Consider the following 26,728-nt stretch of genomic DNA (forward strand, 5'->3'; position numbering starts at 1 on the left):
TATATTATAGTTTTGTAAAAGCATAAGTCCTTGACTTATCCATCTTTAGGTACCACTTATTTATCTATTCATTCAACTAATATTTATTGAGTACCTACACTAAGTACTGTTGTAAGTACTGAGGATATAGCATTAAACTAAACAAACTACAAAGACTTTCAAGACTTTACACTATTTGAGAGGAAATATTCACTTGATTTTGCAATTATGAGGCTTATAAAACTTTATATGAGCAAATATGGTTCTTTAACCATACATACTATTGAAGAGACTAAACAAAATCATGGAGCATAGAAGCAAGATAATAGGGAGAAAGGAGAGGGAAGTACGTGGCAAGGAAAAATGCGCATTACTGCATATGTGATTTCTACTCAACTTTCAATAAATAGATAACTTTTTTCTTATACAAATCATTTTATAAAATAGAAAAAAGGGAAGAATGTTCAACAATTCTAATGAGGTTAAAATCACACTGACTTACAAACCACATAAAGACAATGCAAAAAAGAAAAGAGTTAGGAAGAAAAGAAAACTGGTCATAAACAGAAACACAAAAAAGATTAAAAATGAAATAAATAAACAAAAAGCAGTTGAATTCCACAGGGTGTTAAAAAAAAGGCAGTAATACATCCTCATCAAGTTGGATTTATCTAAGGAATGCAAGGATTGTTTAATATCAGAAATATCTATCAATGAAATCCATCACCTTCATGAATTAAAGGATAAAAACCATAGCATTATATCAGTATATTTGGAAAACAAATTCAATAAAATTCAGTACTCATTTATGGTTTTTTATAAAAAATTACAAGAAGTCTAGGAATAACTAGATAAAGAATATTTACCAAAATCCTATTGCAAACATCAAGTTAATGGAGAAACTTTAGATACTTTCTCTTTGAAATTAGAAAACAGAGAAGGATGTCCACTATCACTTTACTAAACAACAAAGCGATGATGATCCTGGTCAGTACAACAGCACAATAAGAACAAAGAGATATATGGCTAGGAAGAAAAGAAACAAAGTCAATATCTGCATATATTATGATCAACTATACAGAAAACCTATCATAAACCAAAAAAAGAAACTACAATAACTAGCAAAAGAGTTGAGCAGGTTGTCAGATGTAGGTTAACTTACAAAAATCAATAGTGTTTCTCAATATCAGCAATAATATTAGAAAATAAAGTAGAAAATAGCAACAAAAACTATAAGCATTTTCTTGTTAACTTAAAAAAAATGCCCAAGACTATTAACATAGAAAAAAATCTCAATGAAATAACTTTAAAGTAGATCTTATTCTTCCACAAATGGGATAACTTACCATTATAAAGTGGTCACTTCTTCCCAAAACTTATCTATAAATTCAATTGATTCAAACAAATATTCTAAGAAATTTTTTCTTATAAACTCAAACTGACTATAAAATATATATGGAAAAATAAAGTTCTATAAATAGTGAAAGCAATTTAAAAGAGGAAAAATGGGAAGGTACTTCTTTTACTATATATGTAGATATATTACAAAACCAGATATAACAAACTATAGAGCTGAGAAACAGATTCACATAAATATGAATATTTAGTGTATGCCAGATGTACTACCAGGAATTACTGAGTGATGTGCAGATTATTTAATAGATGGGATTAATAAAACTTAATTCATCACATAGAAAACAATTGAGTTGGACCCCTATCTCATACCTATACATACAACAGTGAAAACAAGATGGATCAAAATCAAAATGTGAATGATAAAATGTTAAAGGTAATGGAAGAAGAATGCTCTATGACCTTGAAAGAGAGAGGGATTTTTTAAAAACAAGAATCAAAAAGTACAGATTATAAGGTTAATACTGATTGACTTGATTATATTAAAATCAAATAGTTCTGTTTCACAAAAGATAACACAGACATAGTTTAGAATCTGGTGGCAAACTGGAAAAAAGATATCTGTAATATCTTAAACTGTTACTATCTACAATATTGGAAGAATTTCTGAAATGTCTCTTTCTGGCAAACAGAAAAGACAAAAACAAGAAATCCAATTAAAAAAAAACTGAACAAAGACCAAAAGTAGGCTGTTCAGAGAAGAAAAATCTTAAATGATTAGTATGTCTATAGAGAGAAGCATAATGTTACCAGTAATCAGAGAAATGCAAATTAAAATGATATCAATATCCACCAGGTTAGCAGAAATTATAAATTGGTGAAATTAAATATTATATTGATACATATACCTTATAACCCAAGAATTTCATGCCTAGGTATAGAAAACATAGAAACTTACACACCAGTCCATAAGAGGGTACTATTTGTTACAGCAGAATATTATAGGCAATTTAAGTGTTATCACTAAAGTAATAGATAATTAAATACAGCAAATACAAACCATCAATTAACTATCACGTTTAAGTGGGAGGCAATGAACTAGATATACAGACTATAAGGAGGACAGATATTAAAAATAGCACTAAGCAAAAGATATAAGAAATAGAACTAGGTCCATAAGACAATACTATCTGAATAAGTTAAAAACAAATACATATACAAGTCACTATATATTTTTCAAGGACACAAACACAATCATGATCATATATTAAACATATTAGAGTTAGTATACTTGGGGATGAGAGACAAATGGGCTTATGGACATGGGATGAATGGAAAAAACATGATAAAATAAAATATAACAGGGGCCTTGTATGAAATGATGAAAAGAGTGTGTCACAAACCAAGATGTATATAATTTATATAACACTCTGTACGTGATATTGAAAAGAATCTGTGACTTATTTTAGATGCCTTGATACAATTTTATCTATATCTTGCTTCATTTTTATATAGCAAGAATGATAAATGGAGAGAAGGAATAGAGAGTGAGAAAAGAGGGAGAGGGAAAGAGGGAAGCAGAGAGCAAGGAGAAGTGGGAGGAGGAAGGAGAGGAGAGGAGAAGAAACTATCAGTTCTTTTCTCAAACTACTGGAGATCACCAAAAATACTTCAGGCCATAACGTCCACCCAAACCATCTGGAGTAATGACTAAGTGACACTATGGTAAATATACAAGGAAAGAAAATGGATAACACACTGGGCAATAAGACATATTCAAATATACTAAAAACAACATGATAGAAGTTTCACTGAACTTTGCTATAAAATATATCGATAATGGACTTCTCTCATCAACTTGTCTTTGATGATACTTTAGCTTCATAGTTTAATTTTTTTATTGACTGTATGTATCTGTGTGTCTGCATATAGGTGTACTACCAAGAAGGAGAAAGCGCCTTTCTTAGAATCCCATTAATACCCATAATATTTCTCCCCAGAGAGGTTCCTCTTCCCATATGTGTTATATGATAAAGGAAGAATTATCAGGAATGATAAAGCAAACAGTTTTTACAAATATTATTTTAATATGTAAAGATAGGCTATTGTTATATAAATAACTACATTATTAAATTAAGAATAGAAATCTGAATTTGTGTGTCACTATTTCTAGGTATAATCTAATAATTTGTTGATGACTGATAGAAATTAACATTACTAGCTATAGCATATCACATGGCAAACATAAATAAAAGATTCAAGAAGAAAAGAATTATTTTTTTAATAATTGATACTTCTTAAGTAACAGTTCCTTATTCCTTACTCTTAATACTAAACAGAAAAACTATCAAATATGAGAATGCAGAGTTTTGAATTCAATATAGATTTTTATTAGGCAAAACCAGATAAAGACTCACCAGGACAGAATATATGTGTAGACATCGATAAACAGGAGAGAAATCAACCAAATCTTGGGCCCCAGGTACCTGCAAAACAACCAAGATTGTCATAAAATATTCAAACAAGGCTATTAAGAGCAACTGCACTCATTTTTAATACTCAAGTGCTAAAAAAAAAAAAAATAAAGTATGCTTCCAGAAACCTAGTTTTGGCATTTCAGCCATGGCATTAATAAGCAATGAGGATATCACCAAGGTTGGGACACAGAACAGAAACAGGTGTAACTGGTCCTGCATCTGCTTTTAGAGACACATTTGGAGGCTGCAGGAAAAAGAAGGAAAAGAAAAAGGTGGAAATGTGACTTTGTTAACTTGAGTTTGTCTTCTTAGATACATGGTACTCTACATAAAAAAACTAAGTTTCAGTGGTCAAAAACAAAATTTGCCACTTGAATGGCCTGCCAGGCAACTTCTGAAGGGCATAAGAATCAGTGAATATTTAAGTCAGCATGCAATCAAAATACAGAACTATGCCAGGAAGAGGGGGAGATGATTTTTTTTTAAATTTTACTTAGTTAGTTAGTTAGTTAGTTGCACCAGGTCTTAGTTGCAGCCGGCGGGCTCCTTAGTTGTAGTTCGCAGAGTCCTTAGTTATGGCTCGCCGGCTCCTTAGTTGCAGTACACATGTGGGATCTAGTTCCCTGGCCAGGGATCAAACCTGGGCCCCCTGCATTGGGAGCTCGGAGTCTTAACCACTGCGCCACCAGGGAAGTCCCTATATTTTTAAAAGTAAGATAACGAATGGAAAAGCAAACCTAGAGTAATATCAACAAATTGGAATACGAACAATGCATACAAATTAGTCCTAAACATCGAAAGAGAAAGTAAAACAAAAAACATCAGGTAAGAACTGCAGTATAGTCACAGTGCTAAAACTGATTTGTTACCTGATGATGAATAAGTCACACTTTACTTTGACTTCAAATCCTCATCTGAAAAAAAAAAAAAACTAACCAGTTGACCCATAGAAATTTAACAAGAATAAAAGGAAACACTGAAAGCAAATATTAAACAAAATAAAACAAAAAAGAAAAGACAAAATTACATAAAGAAATACAGTAGTCAAAATAAAGACCTAGCTAAAGTTTTTACTATAACACTAGTAACTGTATCATTCAACAGAATATAGGCAGCAGGCACATCTAAATTGGGTTGGGCTGATTCATGATTACAAGGTCAGTTTCCTTTACTTCATAAAGTAAGCCTCATATCTTCTTTAGGGAACAGATTCTTCATCAAGATGCTGTTCCTAATGAAACCTACTCATTCTGCAATTCAACAGTACAATACCTACTTTCTTTTCCCTCCAAAACCATCACATCTCTCTGTACATTGGTTCAAGTTTATTGACTATCTGTTCATTTGCTTTGCACCCATGAGAGTAGAGATTAAATCTCTATGTTTGGGAACCTCACTCTATACAGTATATACTCTGTAAGCACTCAAAACAAACTTTTTGTGAATCCAAAGATGATAAGGTGCTTAAGATCCTACACCATGGCCAAAGCATAGTTTCCCTTAAAAAAAAAAAAAAGGCATTTAGAAAAGTTAGTAAGCATTGGGCTTCCCTGGTGGTCCAGTGGTTACGACTCCACGCTTCCAATGGAGGGGGCGTGGGTTCAATCCCTGGTCGGGGAACTAAGATCCCACATGCCACGTGGTGCGGCCAAAAAGAAAAAATAAAAAGAAAAAGTTAGTGAGCATTGCCAAATTACTGAGAAAAACATTTTATGGACAGATGGGCACCATGTAGGTAAAGAAAAGTACGACTAAAAAGCATGTAAAATTTCTAACTTTAAGAGTACAATGGATACTCATTTTCATCTTAACACAAAAAGAGGCAGCAGGTGATCATTTCAGGCATTCTTATTTGAAATGACCACAACATTAAAGCACCTTTACAGTCGCTCCTCTTTGAAGTGGAGATTTCAAGGAAATTTATTTTATTTTTCCAGAAAACCAGAGCCTACTAGTGAAAACTAGAGCTAAGTGGAAAACAATCTCAAAAGAAGAAAAAATAGAAAATTTCCATTAAATTATATTTATAATAGTATTTAAATTACCTAAAAATTACACGTGCATATAAAAAAAGACAAGAAATGCATAAAAAATATTTTTGATCTGTATAGAAAATGAAACTTTTCCCCTTTATTTAGAATTAACGATTATAAAGTTATTTTTTAGAAATATATACTTTTAAAAAGTTTAAGAAAACTTCACCTAATTTTAAATAACAAATTTTATCACAACTTTGTTTATATGCTCTTCTTCATGCAGTTTATTTACTTTGTTTTGCTTTGAACTCACAGCCATGGTTTCATTCAAAAGGAAACTGCTTCTAACCATTGCTCAGACAGAGCCTTGGTCCTTTCACAAGTCAGACCCATCCTTACAGAATGAACATCCACATTAGGGGACAGTTTCCCCAGAAATCTGTGACAAATAACCTAATGGGGCCCTTTACTAATGTTCTGAGAAGACTGGTTTATCTGGACCAAATAAAAAATAAATATAATTAGAGAGGAGACAAAGGCTTTTCCTGTCATCTCCACCAAATATTTATCAAATCTATTCTCTATGAGGCTGTCTTGACATCATCATATTCAGCTTCAAACCGTTTAAAGCACTCTGACCTGGAAGTACTGGCTCTGCTATTTCTTAGCCTCTGAAATCATAATCCAGTTAAGTCCTCCTAAGCACATGCTTTCTTGCTTTGAAAGTGGTACACAGAAATCTAGACAAGAAGGAGCAGAACGGGGCAAACTTTATTTCCACCCTCCAAATAGCCTACTGTTTAGAAATCATTTTTCCTCCATGCTCCCTTCTGTGAGGAACACTAGGAACACTGTGAGGAACCCAGAAGAGTGCTGTGAGAAGAAAGGTATGTAAAGCATGCACTGACTCATGTTGCTTTGAGCTAGATGTGTTTTCTCTGCTTCCACTAATGAAAAAGAATCACTTACATCTTCAGAAGGTGGAAGGAGGAGAGCAACGTACACTGTACGTGAAGGAATGCTACATGTTTGAAAGGATAAGAAATGAACTTTCAAAAACCTAAATAAATGGGAGTGGGGAAGGAGTACTAGAACAAAAGGCAATGTTTCCTAACTCACATAAATAGCCTATTTCAAGGTCCACATTTTGCTCCCTATTTAAAAAATGCTAAATCTCTGTCAGAGCTGTCTTCATTCTTCTTCTCCTCCATTGCCCCTGCCTCCCTTCAGGTTGCAAAGAATGATCCAAGCAGGTTTAGGTTTCAGCTGGGGCAGAGGGAGGGGTCCAAGGACACTTTCCTAAGCTAACAATGACTGCCTCTAATGGTTTCTGTCTCCTAACAAAAGCCATGACTCCGTCTTTATCAGCTTCATCTAATTTTTCCTTTCCAAAGTAAATAACACAGCCCTTGCATTTTACACATGTCCAAGTTTGACAAATCATTATCGACTGAGACTATAACTGATAAGAGATAACTTTGTGGTAGGACGTTGTCATTTCCTCTCATAAGGGCTTTCTTTCTGAGATACAGAAACATGATTAAAATAGTTAAACATTTCCTCTGCATGGCAGTCAGGAACTCAAGACATTAAGATACTGGAGTCTGTATTTTTCTAGTTCAGATAGATCTATCTTCATACCAACAGTAGCCACAAACAATATACTTAAGATTATCCCGCTTTTTTAACTAGTTGTTTCCCTTAAGAATTCACATGAAATGATTTCATCACCAAGGACAGCAGCTGCCTAATTCCCTATATAGTTTCTGAATGGAGCACCTTCTGCCAGCTCAAACCTCTTTATTTTCAGGGAGGAGCAAATAGTAGGTAAAATTTTAGATTATGTACCTAAGAAATCTATGCCTGAGAGCGCATTATAATATTATATAAATTAAAAGAACTTTGATATATTTTAAAATAACAGATAATAATAAGCTGTTAAAAGAATTTACAGGTGACTGTCCTACAACATCCATAGGCAGATGTCATGGAGGCAACAACTACGTTCGACAATTAAACATTCACATACCCACTAGAGATCTTGTACTGTTAGATACCAATATATATGGCTAATCTGTCTGTTTCAACCTTATATTCCTATGATAAATATTAACAGCTTCAGTCAAAGAAATACTCCCTAATTATTGTCTATAGACTATTTGCTGTTAAATAGCATTACATCCATCAATACACCAGCTATCACATGATGCCACTAAATAGATGGCAAAAAGAGTCCAGACAGAGGACACTGCAAAGTAAGAAAAGTAAATTTATAAATAGAATTAATGAAAAGCACCCTGAAAAAAATAGTCTTTTGAACCTCTGTACACAATATACATTAGAGAAGATATAAAGATTCAGAGGAAAAACAGGAATATTAGATGTCAAGAAGAAAAGAAACATGAGTATTTCTGATTACGAAAATTCTTGTAAAACATCAGGATCTGATTTTTATATGTTTTTCTTCTTTTCTAATACATCTTAGTTCAAGTCAAAGGAAGTTTCTGAAAATGGAAAGGTTAGTGGGTAAGTTCGTCTCATATATGATAAGGAAAATGTTTGTAATTTTTTTTAAAAAAAGGAGATTTTGATTTTAAAATAAATAATGACATTCAAGTTTTAACAGATACACTCATTTAATATTTATTTTCCCAAAAAAAGGAGTTAGAAGTTAGTTCTTTCCACAACCTTTAAAGGCTCACTAGTGGACCTGTAGGTAACAACCTGGTAAATCTACCTGCTTTACTACTGGGTAAGCATATCATTAGAAAAGGGAAATAGAGTACAAGAAACCATCGCTTGGCTCCTTCCACTCAAGAAGAGTAGCAAATGTACTAAGAGAGATTTACCTAGGCTGCTGATAAAGACAGTACATGAAAACAGAAATGCATTAGGGTGCTCTAGTTCTGTTGTTCACACAGCTGTCCGAGGAGATACAGACACACACACACACACAGGCCATTTATTTTTCTCTTGCGAACGCTTTTAAAGTAGGTGGATCTTCCAAAAAGAGTATGATAGAAGTTTGCAAGGAATTTAGATATGTTTCTCACTAATTATTTGAATCATTCTCCATCTTAAAAATACTTTTGATTACCACTTAAAACAGTATTTTGGTATTTTGGTTTCTTGGTATTGGTAAATGAATCTAGGGACTTGGTGCCTATCTCTGAAAATTAGTTGGATCTCACGTCATTAAAATGCACCAGGCATTTTTCTCAAAGGAGAAAACAACAAATGATTAGCTAAAGGGGCATTGCCTCTGAATTCAGAGGATCAAATTTGACTGCCCATATTATGTTTGGAAGCCAGGAAATACCCGTCAAACATTTTTTACCAGTGTACTTTTCTGAACTACCTGACTTCCAAATTTCAGAGAAAAGAAGGGTAGAATTCATTTGGACATAAGCTTTAATAAAGCTGGACTAAACACCACAGACACACAAACTAGAAGGCACAGAATTCTAAGTGACTAGAATTGGCTAAAGTATAAAAAATTTTCTAAGCTTTTAAACATATAAGAATACCCTGACCAGAGCCCTATCCTAAAAAGTACAGTATTTTTCTATTGAGCTTCTCACAAATTATTAGAACCCTTCCTGAGAAATCCCTCAGTAGATTACCACTTAATTTACTCAAGTAGTTGCACTAAACAGAAGAAATCAGGAAAAATATCAGCATTTCTCCTTACTGAGACATTGCAAAAACCCTTGTGGCCAAAATTAAATGAGGGTGCCTCAAGAATTCTCTGCTTGAACCTGAACACTTAGGAAATAAAAATTCAACTGGTCTTTATTTAACAATGGTCTACTATATGCTAAGAAACTCTAAACTATTAGGCAAAAAGGAAATTTAGCACGAATATGGTATTAAATATAAAAGTTCTAAGAGAAGGAAAAGTTAAGGTGATCAAAAGTAGGTAGAAGAAAATAGTATAATATTATAGATAAAGAACTAATATCCCTAATATATAAGGAAATCATAAAAATTGAAGGGAAAAAATCCCAAAATCATTAGAAAAAAATGAGCAAAAAACATGAGCAGATAGTTTATTGGGGAAAAAAGATACAAATAGCCCTCAAACTTATCAGATACTACATTTCACCCACGGTAAAAGGAATGCAAACTCAAACTATACCATTTCTCATTTATGCAACTAGAAAAAATCAATAACTTAACAAAATGGTCTCTTAAGGAAGCTATAAGAAAATAGGCACCTCATACATTGCTGGTAGGGTGGAGGTATAGAAAATGTTACAACCTCTATGGAGCAGAATGTGACATTATCTAACAAAACTACATATGCATTTACCCCTTGAATCAACAATCTAGAAACCTACCCTGAAGAAACATCTCCAACTACATGGAAAACAATTCTCAGGTTTTGGAGTTTATTATGAAACTTTTTTTAAGTTTTAAGGTGTTTTACATACAGTAAAATCCATCCTTTCTAGTGAACAACTCTGTATGTTCTAAAAGAAATCCATATAGTCCTGCAATCACTATCACAATCTAGATTTTAAAAAATGGTTCCACCACCCCAAAATTTCCCTCATGCCCCTTTGTAGTCAAATTGTTCCCTAATGCTCAGCCCTTGACAAACACTGATCCCTTTTATGTCCCTCGAGTTTTGCCTTTTCAAGAATGTCATATAAATAGACTCATACCATATGTAGCCTTTGAATCTTGCTTCTTTCATTTAGCATAATACATTTGAGATTCATTTATGTTGTTTCATGTATCTATAGTTCACTTCTTTTTATTTCAGAGTGATACTCTAATTATGGATATACCACGGTTCATTTATCCCTTCACTCATTGGAGGACACTTGGGTTGCTTCTACTTTCTGGCAATGCATGAATAAAGTTGCTATAAACATTCAGGTAGAGGTTATTTTGTGAATATAATGGGTAAATTCCTAGGAGTGAGACCCCTGGGGTCATATGGTAAGTGTATGTTCACTTTATAATAAACTAACAGGCTGTTTTCCAAACTGACTGTACCGTTTTACATTTTCACAGCAGTATTTAAGTTGTTCGGCACCCTGCCAGTACTTGATTTTGTCAGTATTTTGTTAAGCTAATTCAAATAGCTGTGTAGTAGAGACACTATACTTTCATAGGAAAAGATTGGAAATCATTAAATGCCTACATATAAGAAACTGGCTGAATAAACTATGGTTCATTCAAATAATAGAGTACAATTTGGCAATAAAAATAGAATGAGAATGATTTCTATGAAGTGATATGAAAATTACTATTTTCAGGATATATTTTCAAGTGAAAAAACAAAGTACAAAAAATATATATGTATGATGCTATTAATGTTGTGTAAGATATGAGAAAGGGTAAGTACACACACCACAAACACAAACTCATAATACTGATTACTTACAAAGGGTGGGTACTTACAAAGGGTGGGTAAGGGAGAGATAAAGAGGAAAATGGGATTTCACTGAACATATCTTCTTACATAATTCTGCCTTTTGAACCATGTTCATATTTTACATAGTCAAAAAAATTAAATTAATAAGGATGGGGAACCCCAAAAATAACACAAAAAGAAACAAATGAACCTAAGAATATATAAATTTGGTAACAATCACACACGAGAAAATAAAATAGCCAAGAAACATCTGAACAAAATACTCTGAACTATACAACTCCACTGTATTGTAAGATGAGAAGAACTGCAAAGAAATCTTGAACTTAGTAAGTTTACTGCTTTTAGTGACACATGCATAGAAATTCTGAAACTATTTTGTGTTATATGATTAGGTAAATGAGTAAATATATTAATACTCTGGGAACCAGAATTCTCAGAGACACAAATATGGAATAGAAGAAGAGGAAGAACTATGATATCAGGTTTAAATTAGAAGCATCAGGTTTAACTCACAATTTATAAAAATGTCTATGTTGGTATAGCATGTGTATTTCTTAACTCTGTCCACAAAAGGAGCATACCTAATGCCCACATCTCAGTTTCTAAATATCACTGTCCAGTAAAAGGAACAAGAACTCTTTGACAAAATAGCTAATACTGGGGGCTGGGGCAAAACCTGGAGTAGACCAAGAATATCTTGTGCCAGAAAAAAAAGGAAGTGCTCAAAAATTGATGAAGACAATAGATGAGACTCCCACTAGCCAAATTTGGAACAACTGGAGAATCAAAATGAAAGACAAGAATGGACTATAACCCTTGTATATAAAAAAGAATATATGTGACAACACTGACACACAAAAAAAAAGAAAGGGAGAAAAGTAAAGTTCTTTATAGAATAATGTCAACTAATCAATGTGAATGAAATGATAAAAATAGAAAAATCACTATTTTATAATCACCACAGTAACACATGATTCAGGAAAAAACCATCAATGAATTCTAAACCAACAGGTAAAAAAAACAGGGAACAGGATAGCTGCATGATCTAAAAGTACCACTCCATAGATCACTTATTAATTACAAAGGAGGAAAGGCACCTTTACAGTGGAGAAATCTGGTAGACACCACCTTAACCAATTGTGTACATCCTGATATGATGCACTGAAAAGAACATAATACTACTTTTGTTATGTTCCTGCCAAAAATTATTAACCTGAATCTAATCATGAGGACGCATCAGATATACCTAAATAAAGGGATATTAAATAGACATAAAAATTAAATGCAATGTGTGATACTTGTCTAGATGTGGTTGCAGGAAAACATGAAAGAAAAAAAACTGCTGTAAAGGACATTATGGGGACAACAGGGGAAATTTGTATACAAGTTATATATTAAGTGGTAGTACTGTATCAAAATTAAACTTCCTGAGGGTGACCATTGTATTGTGGTTATGTGGAAGGATGTCATTCTCAGAAAACTAGAAGTTTCTGTATTGAGAGTTCAAATACGATGGATGAAATATGCCACTTTCTTTCAAATGATTCAACTTTAGCTGGGGCAGTGGGAGAGGGTGGAGAATAAAATTGACTTTCAAAATCCATTTTTTAAGAGAAAAATCTCCAAATTTAATAAGTATTTAAGTGAAGGTATATGTATGTTCATCTTACCACTCTGGTAAGTTTTCTAAAGATTTAAAATTTCTTTTAAAAAAGCTTTTTAAAAGAAGATATTACTCTAGAGGTCGGAGTTGGGGATGGGCAAGATGAGTGAAAGGGGTCAAAAGGTACAGGTTTCCAATTATAAAATAAATGTCATGGCATGTAACGTACAGCATGGCAACTATAGTTAATAATAATGGATTATATACTTGAAAGTTGTTAAGAGAGTAGATCTTAAAAGTTCTCATCACCAAAAAAAAAAATTGCAACTATGTATGGTGATAGATTAACTAGACTTACTGTGGTGATCATTTTGCAATACACAGAAATATCAAATTATTACATTGTATACCCAAAACTAATATGTTATATGTCACTTATACTGTAATTAAAAATTCTTATAAATAAGTAAGAAGAGGATGTTACAGAAGAGGTGAGATTGACCTAGTCCTCAGGTAAAAGTAGAATTTGGTATTTTAGACAAGGAGTGGTGGGGGAGTACATTCCCTAGTTGGGGTTATTAGCAACTTAGCACAGAGTGAAGGTGGTAGTTGAATAAGCAATGAGCACATAAAGGAGAAATTCCAGAAGGCCTGAAAAGGCAAGTAGAGTTTTATAATTAAGGCAAATAATTTCAAAACAAGAACTTTATACTATCAGAAAATGAAAAAAATTTAAAGATCTTAAATCAATGATAGCCATAATAAATTTTTGCCAATGGACAGACCCAAAAGATCAAAAAATAGGAATAAGAAAAGCAAAACAGAATATCTAAGCATGTCATAATGTTTTTTGGTGTTTTTGTTTGTTTGTTTTTGTTTTTTGCGGTACGTGGACCTCTCACTGCTGTGGCCTCTCCCGTTGCAGGGCACAGGCTCCAGACGCACAGGCCCAGCGGCCATGGCTCACCGGCCCAGCCACTCCACGGCATGTGGGATCCCCCCGGACCAGGACACGAACCCGCGTCCCCTGCATCGGCAGGCGGACTCTCAACCACTGCACCACCAGGGAAGCCCTGTCATAATGTTTTCATTCAACTTTGTCAATTGTCTTTATTGCCATTTGGTTATAAATATAGGTACCTACTTTTCATTTGACTACATTTATCCTTAATAGACCAGCTTTCATCAAGAACAGAAATGGAAAACTCAAAGGAGACAGGGGTCAGTGGGTACAGGGAACCAGCAAAGCAGGCCAGCATGTTAAACTGTATTCTTTTAACAGACATACTTTGTATATGAAATATCTAGGACTACTACTTATTTTTACAATGGAGTATATTCTCATCTTTTTTTTCCAAACATGTGGTCCTGCCAGTGTATCTTCCATTTTGCCATTTTCTAATACACACTCAGTAAAAGTAATATTTCCCTCAACAACTGCACAAATATGATAATAAATGGCAATATCCAATGTGCAGACACAACCGGGACTGTGGCTTAGTGGAAAAACCATATCCTTTGTAACAACCTTGAAGCTCAGGGCTAGTATATTACTACCATGCTTAGAAAGAGACTAGGTTGGAAATATAGATTTTTTTATGTGAATTCAACTAACTTTTAAAAGTTTGAAACTAATTTTAAAACTTTTAAGCACTGTACAAGCCAACAACCATTCTGTAAGCTGTTTCTGGCCCATGGGCTGCCAATATACAACCTCTAATTTAAACTCTGAAGTCCTCTAACAGCATCTTTTATTTCACTTTAACTTGTTGAGAAATAACGCTCATTTTGTTACCTTCCCGTCAACAGAAAGTTCTGCAATAAACAATTTGAAATTTGGAGCAAATATCATAACCAAAATCTTACATAAGCTATTTGACATTAATTAATTATTGTCACTATTTTATAGGTGAGAAAAGAGATGCTTAGAGAAATTATAGGACTTCCTCCAACAGCACAAAAGCTGACAGAACTTACACTTTCTATAGACAAATCTTGTGTTTTTTTACCATCACCTTGTTATGGACAGAATTGTGCCTCCCCCAAAATTCATATATTGAAGCCCTAACCCCCATAGTGACTGCATTTGAAAATAAGGCCTTTAAGGAGGTAATTAAAGTAACATAAAGTCATAAGGGTGGGACCCTAATACAATAGGACTGATGTCCCTATAAGAAGAGGAAGACACACCTGGGGCATGCAAGCAGAGAAAAAGCCATGTGAGGACACAGCAAGAAGGCAGCCATTTGCAAGCCAAGAGGAAAGGCCTGAGGATAAACCAACCCTGCTGGCAATTTGATCTTGAGAGTATCACCCTCCAGAACTATGAGAAAATAAATTTCTGTTGTTTAAGCCATGCAACCTGTGGTATTCTGGTATGGCAGCTCTAGTAAACAAATATAACTTGTTACCCCCAAATTAGTAAAGTACCATCATCAGAAAGACATCTTGGAAGGCTTTATATTAAACACATGACATTTGTATTTAAATTAGCACTTCCATCGTGTTAATTACATATTTCAAAAAAGACACCAAAATCTTAAGAGTTAAACCTGACATGGATCATTTGTTCAACAAACATTTATTTGATCCATACTCTATTAAGAGTTTTGTGGATAACATAGTGACCACTGCTCACTAACAGTATGTAAACAAATGAAGAGAGATATGTGCCAGAAATATGACACCAATGAAGTGTTCTAAGAATACAGAAGCTCTGGAGTAACCTAGAAACAAAGAAGAAATCATAGGTCCTGCTTCTTCAAGCTATTTCTTACTCAATACTGCTTTATTTCAGTAGATTTTTTGTTTACAGTAGATTGTATTCACCACTCCATGTAAATATACATCATCAAAAACTACATCAAGATATATTTCACCTTTATTCCAAAAAAAGCACACAGTCAGAATGCCATAATAGTAACTATTATATACTGGGAGCATTGTATGTGCCAAGCACTATGACAGAAGCATCATATAAATTACTTCAGTCAATCCTCACAACAACCCTACCCTTAGTAGGTATTACTGTTCCCTTTCTCACAAATAATATATCACCTTAAGTGGTTCTTTGTACTATATCTTCCAATATTTCAAAAATAATAGTCCGGATAAATCTAATATATTCTCAAGCTAAAATGTTCACTACTTCTAAAAATATTTTTTAAGTTCTGTCTAGACATTTAGAGAAAAGCAATAACATCTACATATACCACAGTATGACATAAAGATTCAAAACAGATTTCCAACATCAAAACCAGGCCGGCCAAGTGCACCACTCCCCATCCTCCCCACAAAGCAGCTGAGGTCCCACCACAGCTGGAGGGCAGGTGCAGCCCACATGACGGACAACCCTTGAGCACCTGGCTCTGGTGCTTCCAGGCCCCAAGGATCATACCTTATACAAGAACATTCCTTTAAGACTGAGAGAGTCAGCTGTTTCACCTAATACATAAAGACAAACACAGAGAGCCAGGCAAAATGAGGAGCCAAAGAACATATTCCAAACCAAAAAATAAGACATATGCCCAGAAAAAGACCTTAATGAAATGGAGATAAACAACCAACCTGATAAACAGTTTAAAGTAATGGTCATAAACATACTCACAAAACTCAAGAGAGGAATGAATGAACACAGTGATATCCTTAACAAAAAGTTAGAAAATATAAGAAAGTACCAAACAGTAGTTATAACTCAACTGAAATATACACTTAAGGGGTTCAACAGCAGATTGGATGAAGAAGAATGAATCAATGAGCTGGAAGAAAAGCATGGAAATCACCTAGAAAAAGCAGCAAAAAGAAAAAAAAATTTATAAAATGAATATACCTAAGGGACCTCTGAGACAACATCAAGCAGAATAACATTCACATTATAGAAGTCCCAGAAGGCAAAAAGAAGAGAAATGGTCAGAAAAATTATTTGAAAAAGTAATAGCTGAAAACTTCCCTAATCTGGGGAAGGAAACAGACATCCAGGTCCAAAAGAGTTCCAAGTAAGGCGAAACCAAAGAGAACCACGCCAAGACACATTATAATTAAAATGGTAAAAGTAAGGACTAAGAGAGAATCTTAACAGCAATAAGAGAAAAGCAACTTATTACATAGAAAGAAAACGTCATAAGGCTTTCAGCAGATTTCTCAGAAGAAACTTTGCAGGCCATAAGTGAATGGCATGACATATTCAAATTACTGAAAGGAAAAATTTTCCAACCAATAATTCTCTACCCAGCAAGGTTATCATTCAGAATTAAAGGAGAGATAAAGAGTTTTCCAAATAAGCAAAAGCTAAAGAAGTTTATCACCACTAAAGTGGACTTATAAGAAATGCTACAGGGAATTCCCTAAGTTGAAAAAAAATGGCACTAATTAATAAGGAGGAAACATAAGAAAATTAAAATCTCACGGGAAAAGATAAATAAGAAGGTAGCAGATCAATCACTTATAATGCTACCATGAAGTTTAAAAGACAAAAGAAATAAAATTAGCTAAAAATACAATAATTTGGGCTTCCCTGGTGGCGCAGTGGTTGAGAGTCCGCCTGCCGATGCAGGGGACACGGGTTCGTGCCCCGGTCCGGGAGGATCCCACATGCCGCGGAGTGGCTGGGCTCGTGAGCCATGGCCGCTGAGCCTGCGCGTCCGGAGCCTGTGCTCCGCAACGGGAGAGGCCCGCGTACCGCAAAAAAAAAAAAAAAAAAAAATGCAATAATTTGCTAAGGGAACATAAAATAAAAAGACGTTAAATGTGACATCAAAAATATAAAATGTAGTGGGATAGTAAAAAATGTAGAATTGTGGATTTTGCTCAAATCTAAGTTGCTATCAACTTAAAATAGACTGTTATATACACGGGATGACACATGTGAACCTGATATACATGGGATGATACATGTGAACCTGATAACTACAAAGAAAAAACTTATAGTAAATACACAAATGAAAATGAGAAAGGAATCTAAACAAAGCACTGAAGAAAATCATCAAACCACAAGGGAAGAGAGAAAAAGAAACAGAGAAACTATAAAAATAGCTAGAAAACAAATCACAGAATGGCAATAAGTACATACCTATCAATAATTACTTTAAACATAAATGGACTAAATTCTCCAATCAAAAGACAGAGTGGCTGAATGGATTAAAAAATAAAAAACAAGACCCATCTATATGCTGCCTACAAAAGACTCACTTCATAAGTAAGGACATAAACAGACTGGATGTAAAAGGATGGAAAAACACATTCCATGCAAATGGAAATGAAAAGAAAGCTGGTATAGCTATACTCATATGAGACAAAATGGACTCTAAAACAAAGACTGTAATAAAAAACAAAGAGAGGCCCTACATAACAATAAGGGGGTCAATACAGCAAGAAGATATAACGTTTATAAATATGTGTGAGGCAAATGTGATAACCACTACACTACGGAAACAACACTTAAAATATGTATGCACCCAACACAGGAGTACCAAAATATATAAAGCAAATATTAACGAACTTAAAGAGAAAATTAATAGCAATACAATAATAGGAGGGGACATTGACACCCCACTTATAGCAATAGATACACCATCCAGATAGAAAATCAATAAGAAAACATCAGCCTTGGGGGCTTCCCTGGTGGTGCAGTGGTTGAGAGTCTGCCTGCCAATGCAGGGGATGCGGGTTCGTGCCCCGGTCCGGGAAGATCCCACATGCCGCGGAGCAGCTGGGCCCGTGAGCCACGGCCGCTGAGCCTGTGCGTCCGGAGCCTATGCTCCACAACGGGAGAGGCCACAACAGTGAGAGGCCTGCGTACTGCAAAAAAAAAAAAAAAAAAAAAAGAAAAAGAAAACATCAGCCTTAAATGACATATTAGATCTGATGGAATTAATAGATTTATACAGAATACTCCATCTAAAAGCAGCAGAATACACATTCTTCTCAAGCGCACATGGAACATTCTCCAGGATAAATCACTTGTTAGGCCAAAAATCAAGTCTCAATAAATTTAAGACGATCAAAATCATATGAAGCATCTTTTCTGGCCACAAAGCTATGAAAATAGAAATCAATTACAAGAGGAAAACTGAAAAAAAAAAAAAACCCACAAAAATGTGGAAATTAAACAACATGCTACTAAACAACCAGTGGGTCACTGACAAAATCAAAAGTGAAATCAAAAAATATGTAGAGACAAGTGAAAACAGAAATATTACATACTAAAATCTGTAGGGTGCAGCAAATGTAGTTCTTAGAAGGAAGTCAACAGCAACACAGGACTACTTCAAGAAACAAGAGAAATCTAACTTTATACCTTAAGGAACTAAAAAAAGAAGAACAAAGCCCAAAGTTAGTAGAAGGAAGAAAATAATAAGATCAGTGCAGAAATAAATGAAATAGAGACTAAAAAGACAATAGAAAAGATCAATGAAACTGAGAGCTGGTTCTTTAACAAGATAAACAAAATTGACAAGCTTTTAGACTAAGCAAGAAAAAAAGTGAGAGGGCTCAAATAAAATCGGAAATGAAAGAGAAGTTAAAACTGATACCACAAAAATACAAAGGATGATAAGAGAATACTATGAACAATAATATGCCAACAAATTGGACAACCTAGAAGAAACAGATAAATTCCTAAAAACATACAGTCTACCAAGATTAAATCATGAGAAAATAGAAATGTTAAATAGACTGATTACTAGTGAGATTGAATCAGTAATCAAAAACCTCCCAGCAAACAAAAGGCCTAGACCCAATGGCTTCACTGGTGAATCATCCCAAATATTCAAAAACAATTTAATACCTATCCTTCTCAAACTCCTCCAAAAAAAATGAATAGGAGGGAATGCTTCCAAACACTTTTCAGGAGGCCAGCATTACCCTGATTCCAAAACTAGACAAGGACACCACCAAAAAGAAAACTACAGGCCAATATCTCTTATGGACATAGAGGTAAAAACCTCAACAACATATTAGCAAACTGAATTTGACAATACATTAAAAGGATTATACACCACAATCAAGTGGGATTTACTCCAGGGATCAAGGATAGTTCAACATCCACAAATCAATTGATGTGATATACCACATTAACAAAATGAAGGATAAAAATCGTATGACTATCTCAGTAGATGCAGAAAAAGCTTTTAAAATTCAAGATTCATTTATGATAAAAACTCTCAAAGTGGGTATAGAGGGAATATACTTCAACATAATAAAGTTGGTATATGACAGACCCACAGCTAACACCATAGTCAACAGTGAAAAGCTGAAAGCTTTCCCTCTAAGATCAGAAATAAAAGAAGAATGCCCACTCTCACCACTTATACTCAAAAAAGTATTCAAAGCCATAGCCACAGCAATTAGGCAAGGAAAAGATATAAAAGGCATCCAAGTTAGAAAAAAATAAAAAAATAAAAGAAGTAAGACTGTTACTGTTCGCAGATGACATGAAACTATACACAGAAGCCCCTAAAGACTCCACCAAAAAAAATTAGAACTAATCAATGAGTTCAGCAAAGTTCTAGGATACAAAATCAATATGCAGAAATCTATGACATTTCTTGTACAATAGTATTGAAATATCAGAAAGAGAAATTAAGAAAACAATCCAATTTACAATTACATCAAAAAGAATAAAATACCTAGGAATAAATTTAACCAAGGAGGTAAAAGGCCTATACACTGAAAACTCTAAGACTGATGAAAGAAATTAAAGAAGACACAAATAAGTGAAAAAACATTCCAAGCTCATGGATTAGACGAGTTAATATTGTTAAAATGTTCAAAATACCCAAAATAATCTACAGATTCAATGCAATCCCTATCAAAATTCCAATGGAATATTTTACAGAACTAGAACAAATAATTCTAAAATTTGTATGGAACCACAAAAGATCCCAAATAGCCCAAACAATCTTGAAAAACAACAAAGCCATAGATACCATGATCCTGATTTCAAATTATATTACACAGATATAGTAATCAAAACAGAATGGTACTGGCCCAAAAGCAGACACACAGATCAATGGAACATAATTAAGAGCCCAGAAAAAAATCCACACATATGAAGGAACAAAGAACATACAATGGAGAAAGGACAGTCTATTCAATAAGTGGTATTGGGAAAACTGGACAGCTACAGACAAAAGAATGAAACTGAACCATTATCTTATAACATACACAAAAATTAGCTCAAAACGGTTTAAAGACTTAAATATAAGACTTGAAACCATAAAATTCCTGGAAGAAAACATAGGTGGTAATCTCACTGACTTCTGTTTAGTGATGTTTTTTGGATCTGACTCCAAAGGCAAGGGAAACAAAAGCAAAAATAAACAAATGGGACTATATCAAACTAAAAAGCTTCTGCACAGCAAAGGAAATCGTCATTAAAACAAAAAGGCAACCTACTGAATGGGAGAAGATATTTGCAAATCATATATGCAATAAGGGGTTAATATCTAAAATACATAGAGAACTCATACATCTCAACAACAAAAAAACAAACAGCTCTATTAAAAAATGGGGAAATGATCTGAATAGACAATTTACTAAAGAAGACATACAGATGGCCAAAAATCACATAAAAAGATGTTCAAGATCACTAATTACTAGAGAAATGCAAATGGAAACCACAATAAGACATATAACCACCTCACACCTGTTAGAATGGCTTTAACAAAAAGTTAAGAAATAACAAGTGTTGGAGAGAATATGGAGAAAAGGGAACCCTCACATACTGTTGGTGGGATTGTAAACTGGTGTAGTCACTATGGAAAACAGTACAGAGATTCCTCAAAAAGTTAAGAATAGAACTACCATATTATCCAGCTATTCCACTTCTGGGTATATATACAAAGAATATGAAAACACTAATTCAAAAAGATATATGGGGCTTCCCTGGTGGCACAGTGGTTGAGAGTCTGCCTGCCAATGCAGGGGACACGGGTTCGAGCCCTGGTCTGGGAAGGTCTCATATGCCGTGGAGCAACTAGGCCCGTGAGCCACACTACTGAGCCTGCACGTCTGGAACTTGTGCTCCACAACAAGAGAGGCTGTGACAGTGAGAGGCCCGCGCACCGCGATGAAGGGTGGCCCCCGCTCACCGCAACTAGAGAAAGCCCTCACACAGAAATGAAGACCCATCACAGACATAAATAAATAAATAAATAAATAAATAAATAAATAATACAATTTGCTTAAAAAAAAGATATATGCACCGTGTTCACTGGAACATTATTTATAATAGCCAAGACAGGGAAAAAAACTAAGTGTCTGTCAATGGATGAATGGATAAAAAAGATGTGGCATACAGGTATAGATAAAGGTATAGATACAGATCTAGAAACATAGATATACCCACAATGATACTATGCAGCTATATAAGAAGAATGAAATCTTGCCATCTGGGATGATATGGATGGAACTGAGGGTATTATGCTAAGTGAAATAAGTCAGAAGTAAGAAGACAAATACTGTATGATTTCATTCATATGTGGAGTCTAAAAAAAACAAATAAAACAAAAACAAACAGTTACAGGGAACAGATTGGTGGTTAACAGAGGGAAGGGGGCTGGGGGCTGGGTGCAAGGCACTAAGGGGGTCAATTGTATGGTGACAGATGTGACCATTTGGTGCGTGATCACTTTGTAGTATATACAGATCTCAAATTATAATGTTGTACACTTGAAACATATAATTTTTTTAAATTCCCCAAATCATATATATTTCCACTGAAAACCAATTGAATTAAGTTGTGATCAAAAATGGTCAAATATCAGTAGTTTATATAGTTCAACTCTAATATAAGACAAGTTAAAAAAAAACTTACCTTAACTAAGGTGACCCTTTCATTAGTTTAGACAAAAATAAAATACAAATAGGAAGAGAATTTACAGGGGAATAGTTTTCCTGCAACACTTCTCGGCAATCAAGAGACTGACTCTGTCAGTCAGCTCAACATGTAGTCAGTTTTTTATCCAAGATGACAATTCACTTCTATGACTTCATCTTCAGTTCCCCAGGCTATTAAGTTTTTCCCATCTCTGGCACAAACTTTATTTCAGTTTAACAATATACTAACTATCTGTTTACTATGTGCAAAGCTATTTTCTAGGTGTTTGGTTTTCCTTACCCATCTCATTCTATGGTCTACTATTAAGTATTATCAAACTAAAAACATAGTAAATAATGTACAAATGTCACTTGGCTCAAAGAATGTATTAAGTACATTTCCATTAAAAGCACAGGAAAGGGCAAAAAGTTCTTCAGAGAATGAAAAAAATACCTAAACTTAAGTATATTAAATCAGAACCATAAATTTCATTAAAAATAATGCAGGTAATCAATTACAAGCAACAGATTTTAGAAGACAACATATAACTTTCTCTTCAAGTACTGTATTCATTGCTGGAAAAATGTTAGGACATATTAATGAAAAAGCAATAGGACACCTAAACATTCTTGAGTTTGTTTGCTTTATGTACTAAAAATGCTTCCTCATGGTCCACTATAGCCTTGCAACTCAAAGTGTGCCCAGGGTCCAGAAGCACCATCCTTACTTGGGAGCTTGTTAAAAATGTAGATTCTCAGATTCACCCCCCAACCTGCAGAATCAGAATCTGCATTTAAATATGATTCCAAGGTGATTCCTATGCACATTTAAGTTCAAGAAGCACTTTCTCTACAACATGCTTCTTAACTCAGGTCCTAAGGACAACATGAGTTTCACAAATTCCCTGAAATTTCATGCAGAACTTTTTGTGAGTGAATATACATAGATTTTACTGGGTACATATTTTTTATCAAACTCTCACAGGAATATAATGACCTCCAAATAGATTAAGAACTACTAGATTCTATGGCACAGTTTAAAAGTCAAAATATTTCAAAAACTATTTATGCTACTCTCAATGAGGTCTGTTGAAGAATGACAAGAATGAAGGTCAGAACGTCACAGTGGGTCACGGAAGACCTTATCTGAAGAATTTATTCACACCATGCAAGAACTATGCCAAGAAACCAGTTTGGAGACATCTAAATAAATAATTCTCTACATGAGGTTTGAGATTAAGAATGTGCACTTGAAGAAGATTCAAACTGAGAAGTAAATAAATATAAGGTAGGATTTTTTTTTTTAAGATAGGATGCCATTAGATGACAGCAAAGTGCTGAATTCTTGTTGTAAGAGCTCAATCAGCAAATCTCTAATATGAATTCTGTTGGATTTGGGATACAGAACCATTTCAAAATGTTAACTTCCAAGTACATTCTTACAATATTTCCTTCATGAGGGATCCCAACACATTTTACTAGTCGTACTTTCTTCTTCCTCTTTGGACCTCAGAAGACAAAACAATGCAGAAATATGGCACAAAAATTTAAAAGGACTTGCCCAGGATCTTCAGTGAGCTAATGATAAACAATAGCTCAATAGCTTCTGGATACAGAAGGTTCTCACTAATATATGAGAACTGTGTATATTTCATACTTTCATCTTATCACATAACCATCTCTTTGGGGTGTGTATTATCCAGGGGCACAGGCAATGTTTAACTTCTGTTTCCTTAAGCCATAGTGCCTGATAGAATTTAATTTCCTTAATGGGCAACCAAAAATGTAAGTTTAAAATGTTAACTGGATTTATCTTGATCCTGATGTTTTATTGTACTATTAGTGTAATTTTTCATCTGTGATGGGTCTAATCCCTGACAATCCGATCTCCTGGGTGGATCCATATCCAACCATACCAGTCATTCCAGGCAAGAGAGAATGCTAAACAATATTCAGGGGATCAAGATTACCCTAAGATTACAAAGTTAGTGAAAAGTTTGGGGCTGTAGTTTGGGTATGGAGAGGAGAGTAAGAAGGTTAGTAAGGGCATAACAAAGAACAATGATGGAGAAGAAACACTGAACCCAGTTTTATCTGGAGAAATGAAACAATGAAAAGGAGACAAATACTTAAAGGTAAAACAGGTTACTGAGAACAGGAGTAAATGGTTCCTTGCACATGTCAGTGAGCATTTGAAAAGTAAATAATATGATCATTAATGACAATTTTTACAGTAAAATAAAATAAAATGGCAAAACCAATATCTGAATGCACTCTCTAAGTCTGCAAAGCTCATGCACCTAACCACTATACTCACAAAAAACTGATCCAGTTTATGCAAATGTAAGTCGTTCAAAAATGTTTTAACTGGAAATCTCAAATGTCATAGTAGTTTTATTTTTAAAAACACATTAAATATATTTCCAACAACAAAGAAGGATATAAAAAAATGTACTAGTTAAGCCACTTAATCTTATTCTTTACCTGAAAGTGTCACAGAACTAAGAGGTTAGGGATATATCACAAAATTCCCAGATATCCTAAAATCACTCATACATTTATTTCCTCCAGAAATGTGTTCTCAACTTTCTGGAACCTTTTTACAATTTCAATCTGAACCATTTCTCAAGCCTAAGAAACCTCTGTTTACTCCTACTGTTTAAAGTAACATCTTTTATTTGTCTGAAGTAACTTTGTTCCAGCTTCAGTGGAGATCATCTATCAATAGATCTCTTTCTCTAAGTCAGGTAAACACTACTCTTCCCTTAATGTAGTACCCAGTCACTATACAATCAACAAACCCTGAAACTTAAAAAAAAAAACAAAAAAAAATGGATGAGTATATTTAAAGTCTAAAGAATTAGAATCTAAGATATCTTAGTACATCTTCAGTTTCCTTAAATCAGGGAACATTTGTATTTAAAATGATATTTAATATCCAGAAGATAACACAAGCTATGTTATATGGATAAATTCTTCATCACATCTCAAACATACCATATTGAAATGCAACAACAGGTTCACTTCCCCGGTTCAAATGTTAGTTACCTCTTCATCATCTTCCTCATCTTCAACATCCAGAATTCCTGAATCCTGTTCAGACTTGGGGCTAGTGCTTCCTATCTCTGTATCAAAAATTGTATATGCATCTTTCTTAGGTTTTCTCTTGCTACCTATTCTGGGTTGTTGCAAGATGATGTTATCCAGGTTTCTTTGTTGTTGGGCCTAGGACAGAAACACATACACACAAATAAACAAAAAAAGAAACAAAAGAAGCAGAACTTAATTAAGTATTCAAAGAACTTCTAATTTTGAACTAATTGGTATCTTTAAAAAAATACAACAAAATCCCTTAATACATAAAGTTTTAGTGCCAGAAATAAAACCAAACATATTAATGTATAGATTTTTAACCCTGGAGCTACCCATCTTTATTCGTTTTCCCAGTTTCCATAGAAAAAAAGATAATCAGTCAATATTATCATGAGACTTTTCAAATACAAACACTAAGTCATCACAAAAAAGAAATCTACTGATTTGTACCTAAGTAGCCAAGAGATTAGTAAAAATGACTGAATATTTATCTCTTGAAAGATGTGCTATACTAGAACCACTGTGGTAGGGAGAAGAGGGACAGGAGCCTTTAAGTTTAGGGGACTCTTAGAAACACATATGTGGATACAAGAGACCAATAAATTTTAATCAAGAGAATGAACTATCTTAATAGAGTAATCTGAACTAACGAATTCAACAGGATTTCATGAGCTTAGTCTGTGGAAAACAGAGTTTTAAGCATTTCTTTTTCTAAACTTTTATAGAAAAGTATAATTCCCTCAACTTAACAAAATAGACTCAAATGATGGTGTGGTATCCATAGATCCAAAGAGGTGGAAAGTATGACTATACAGACTCAACAAAAGAAGCTAAACCAAAGTATTAGAGCTGGAAGGGACCTTAGTCACCACTCAGGAAATAGGCTAGAAGACAAAGGATTTGTTTGAAGCTACAAGGTTAGTAAGTGATAAATCAGAAGCCCAAAGTGTGATCTCCTAAATTCCATATCAGTGATCTTCCCACTATACCAACAGTCCCTCAAAGCATGACGAAAATGTTTCCCCAAAGAAAAGAGTTCTGTGGT

General features: G+C 34.1%; 1 protein-coding gene across 2 annotated transcripts in view; it reads right to left on the reverse strand.

The window, feature by feature from the left end:
• EXOC6B (exocyst complex component 6B) overlaps positions 1–26,728 on the reverse strand; it is a 730,763-nt gene that overhangs the window by 434,240 nt on the left and 269,795 nt on the right. For both annotated transcript variants that reach the window (XM_060118019.1, XM_060118020.1), the window contains exons 7-8: positions 25,639–25,815; positions 3,750–3,818 (exon numbers count right to left, since the gene is read on the reverse strand). In XM_060118019.1, coding sequence (XP_059974002.1) covers positions 3,750–3,818; positions 25,639–25,815 — 246 coding nt within the window. The remainder of the gene's footprint in view (positions 1–3,749; positions 3,819–25,638; positions 25,816–26,728) is intronic.

This window comes from Mesoplodon densirostris, chromosome 14, assembly GCF_025265405.1.
Source record: "Mesoplodon densirostris isolate mMesDen1 chromosome 14, mMesDen1 primary haplotype, whole genome shotgun sequence".
Lineage (NCBI taxonomy): Eukaryota > Metazoa > Chordata > Mammalia > Artiodactyla > Ziphiidae > Mesoplodon > Mesoplodon densirostris.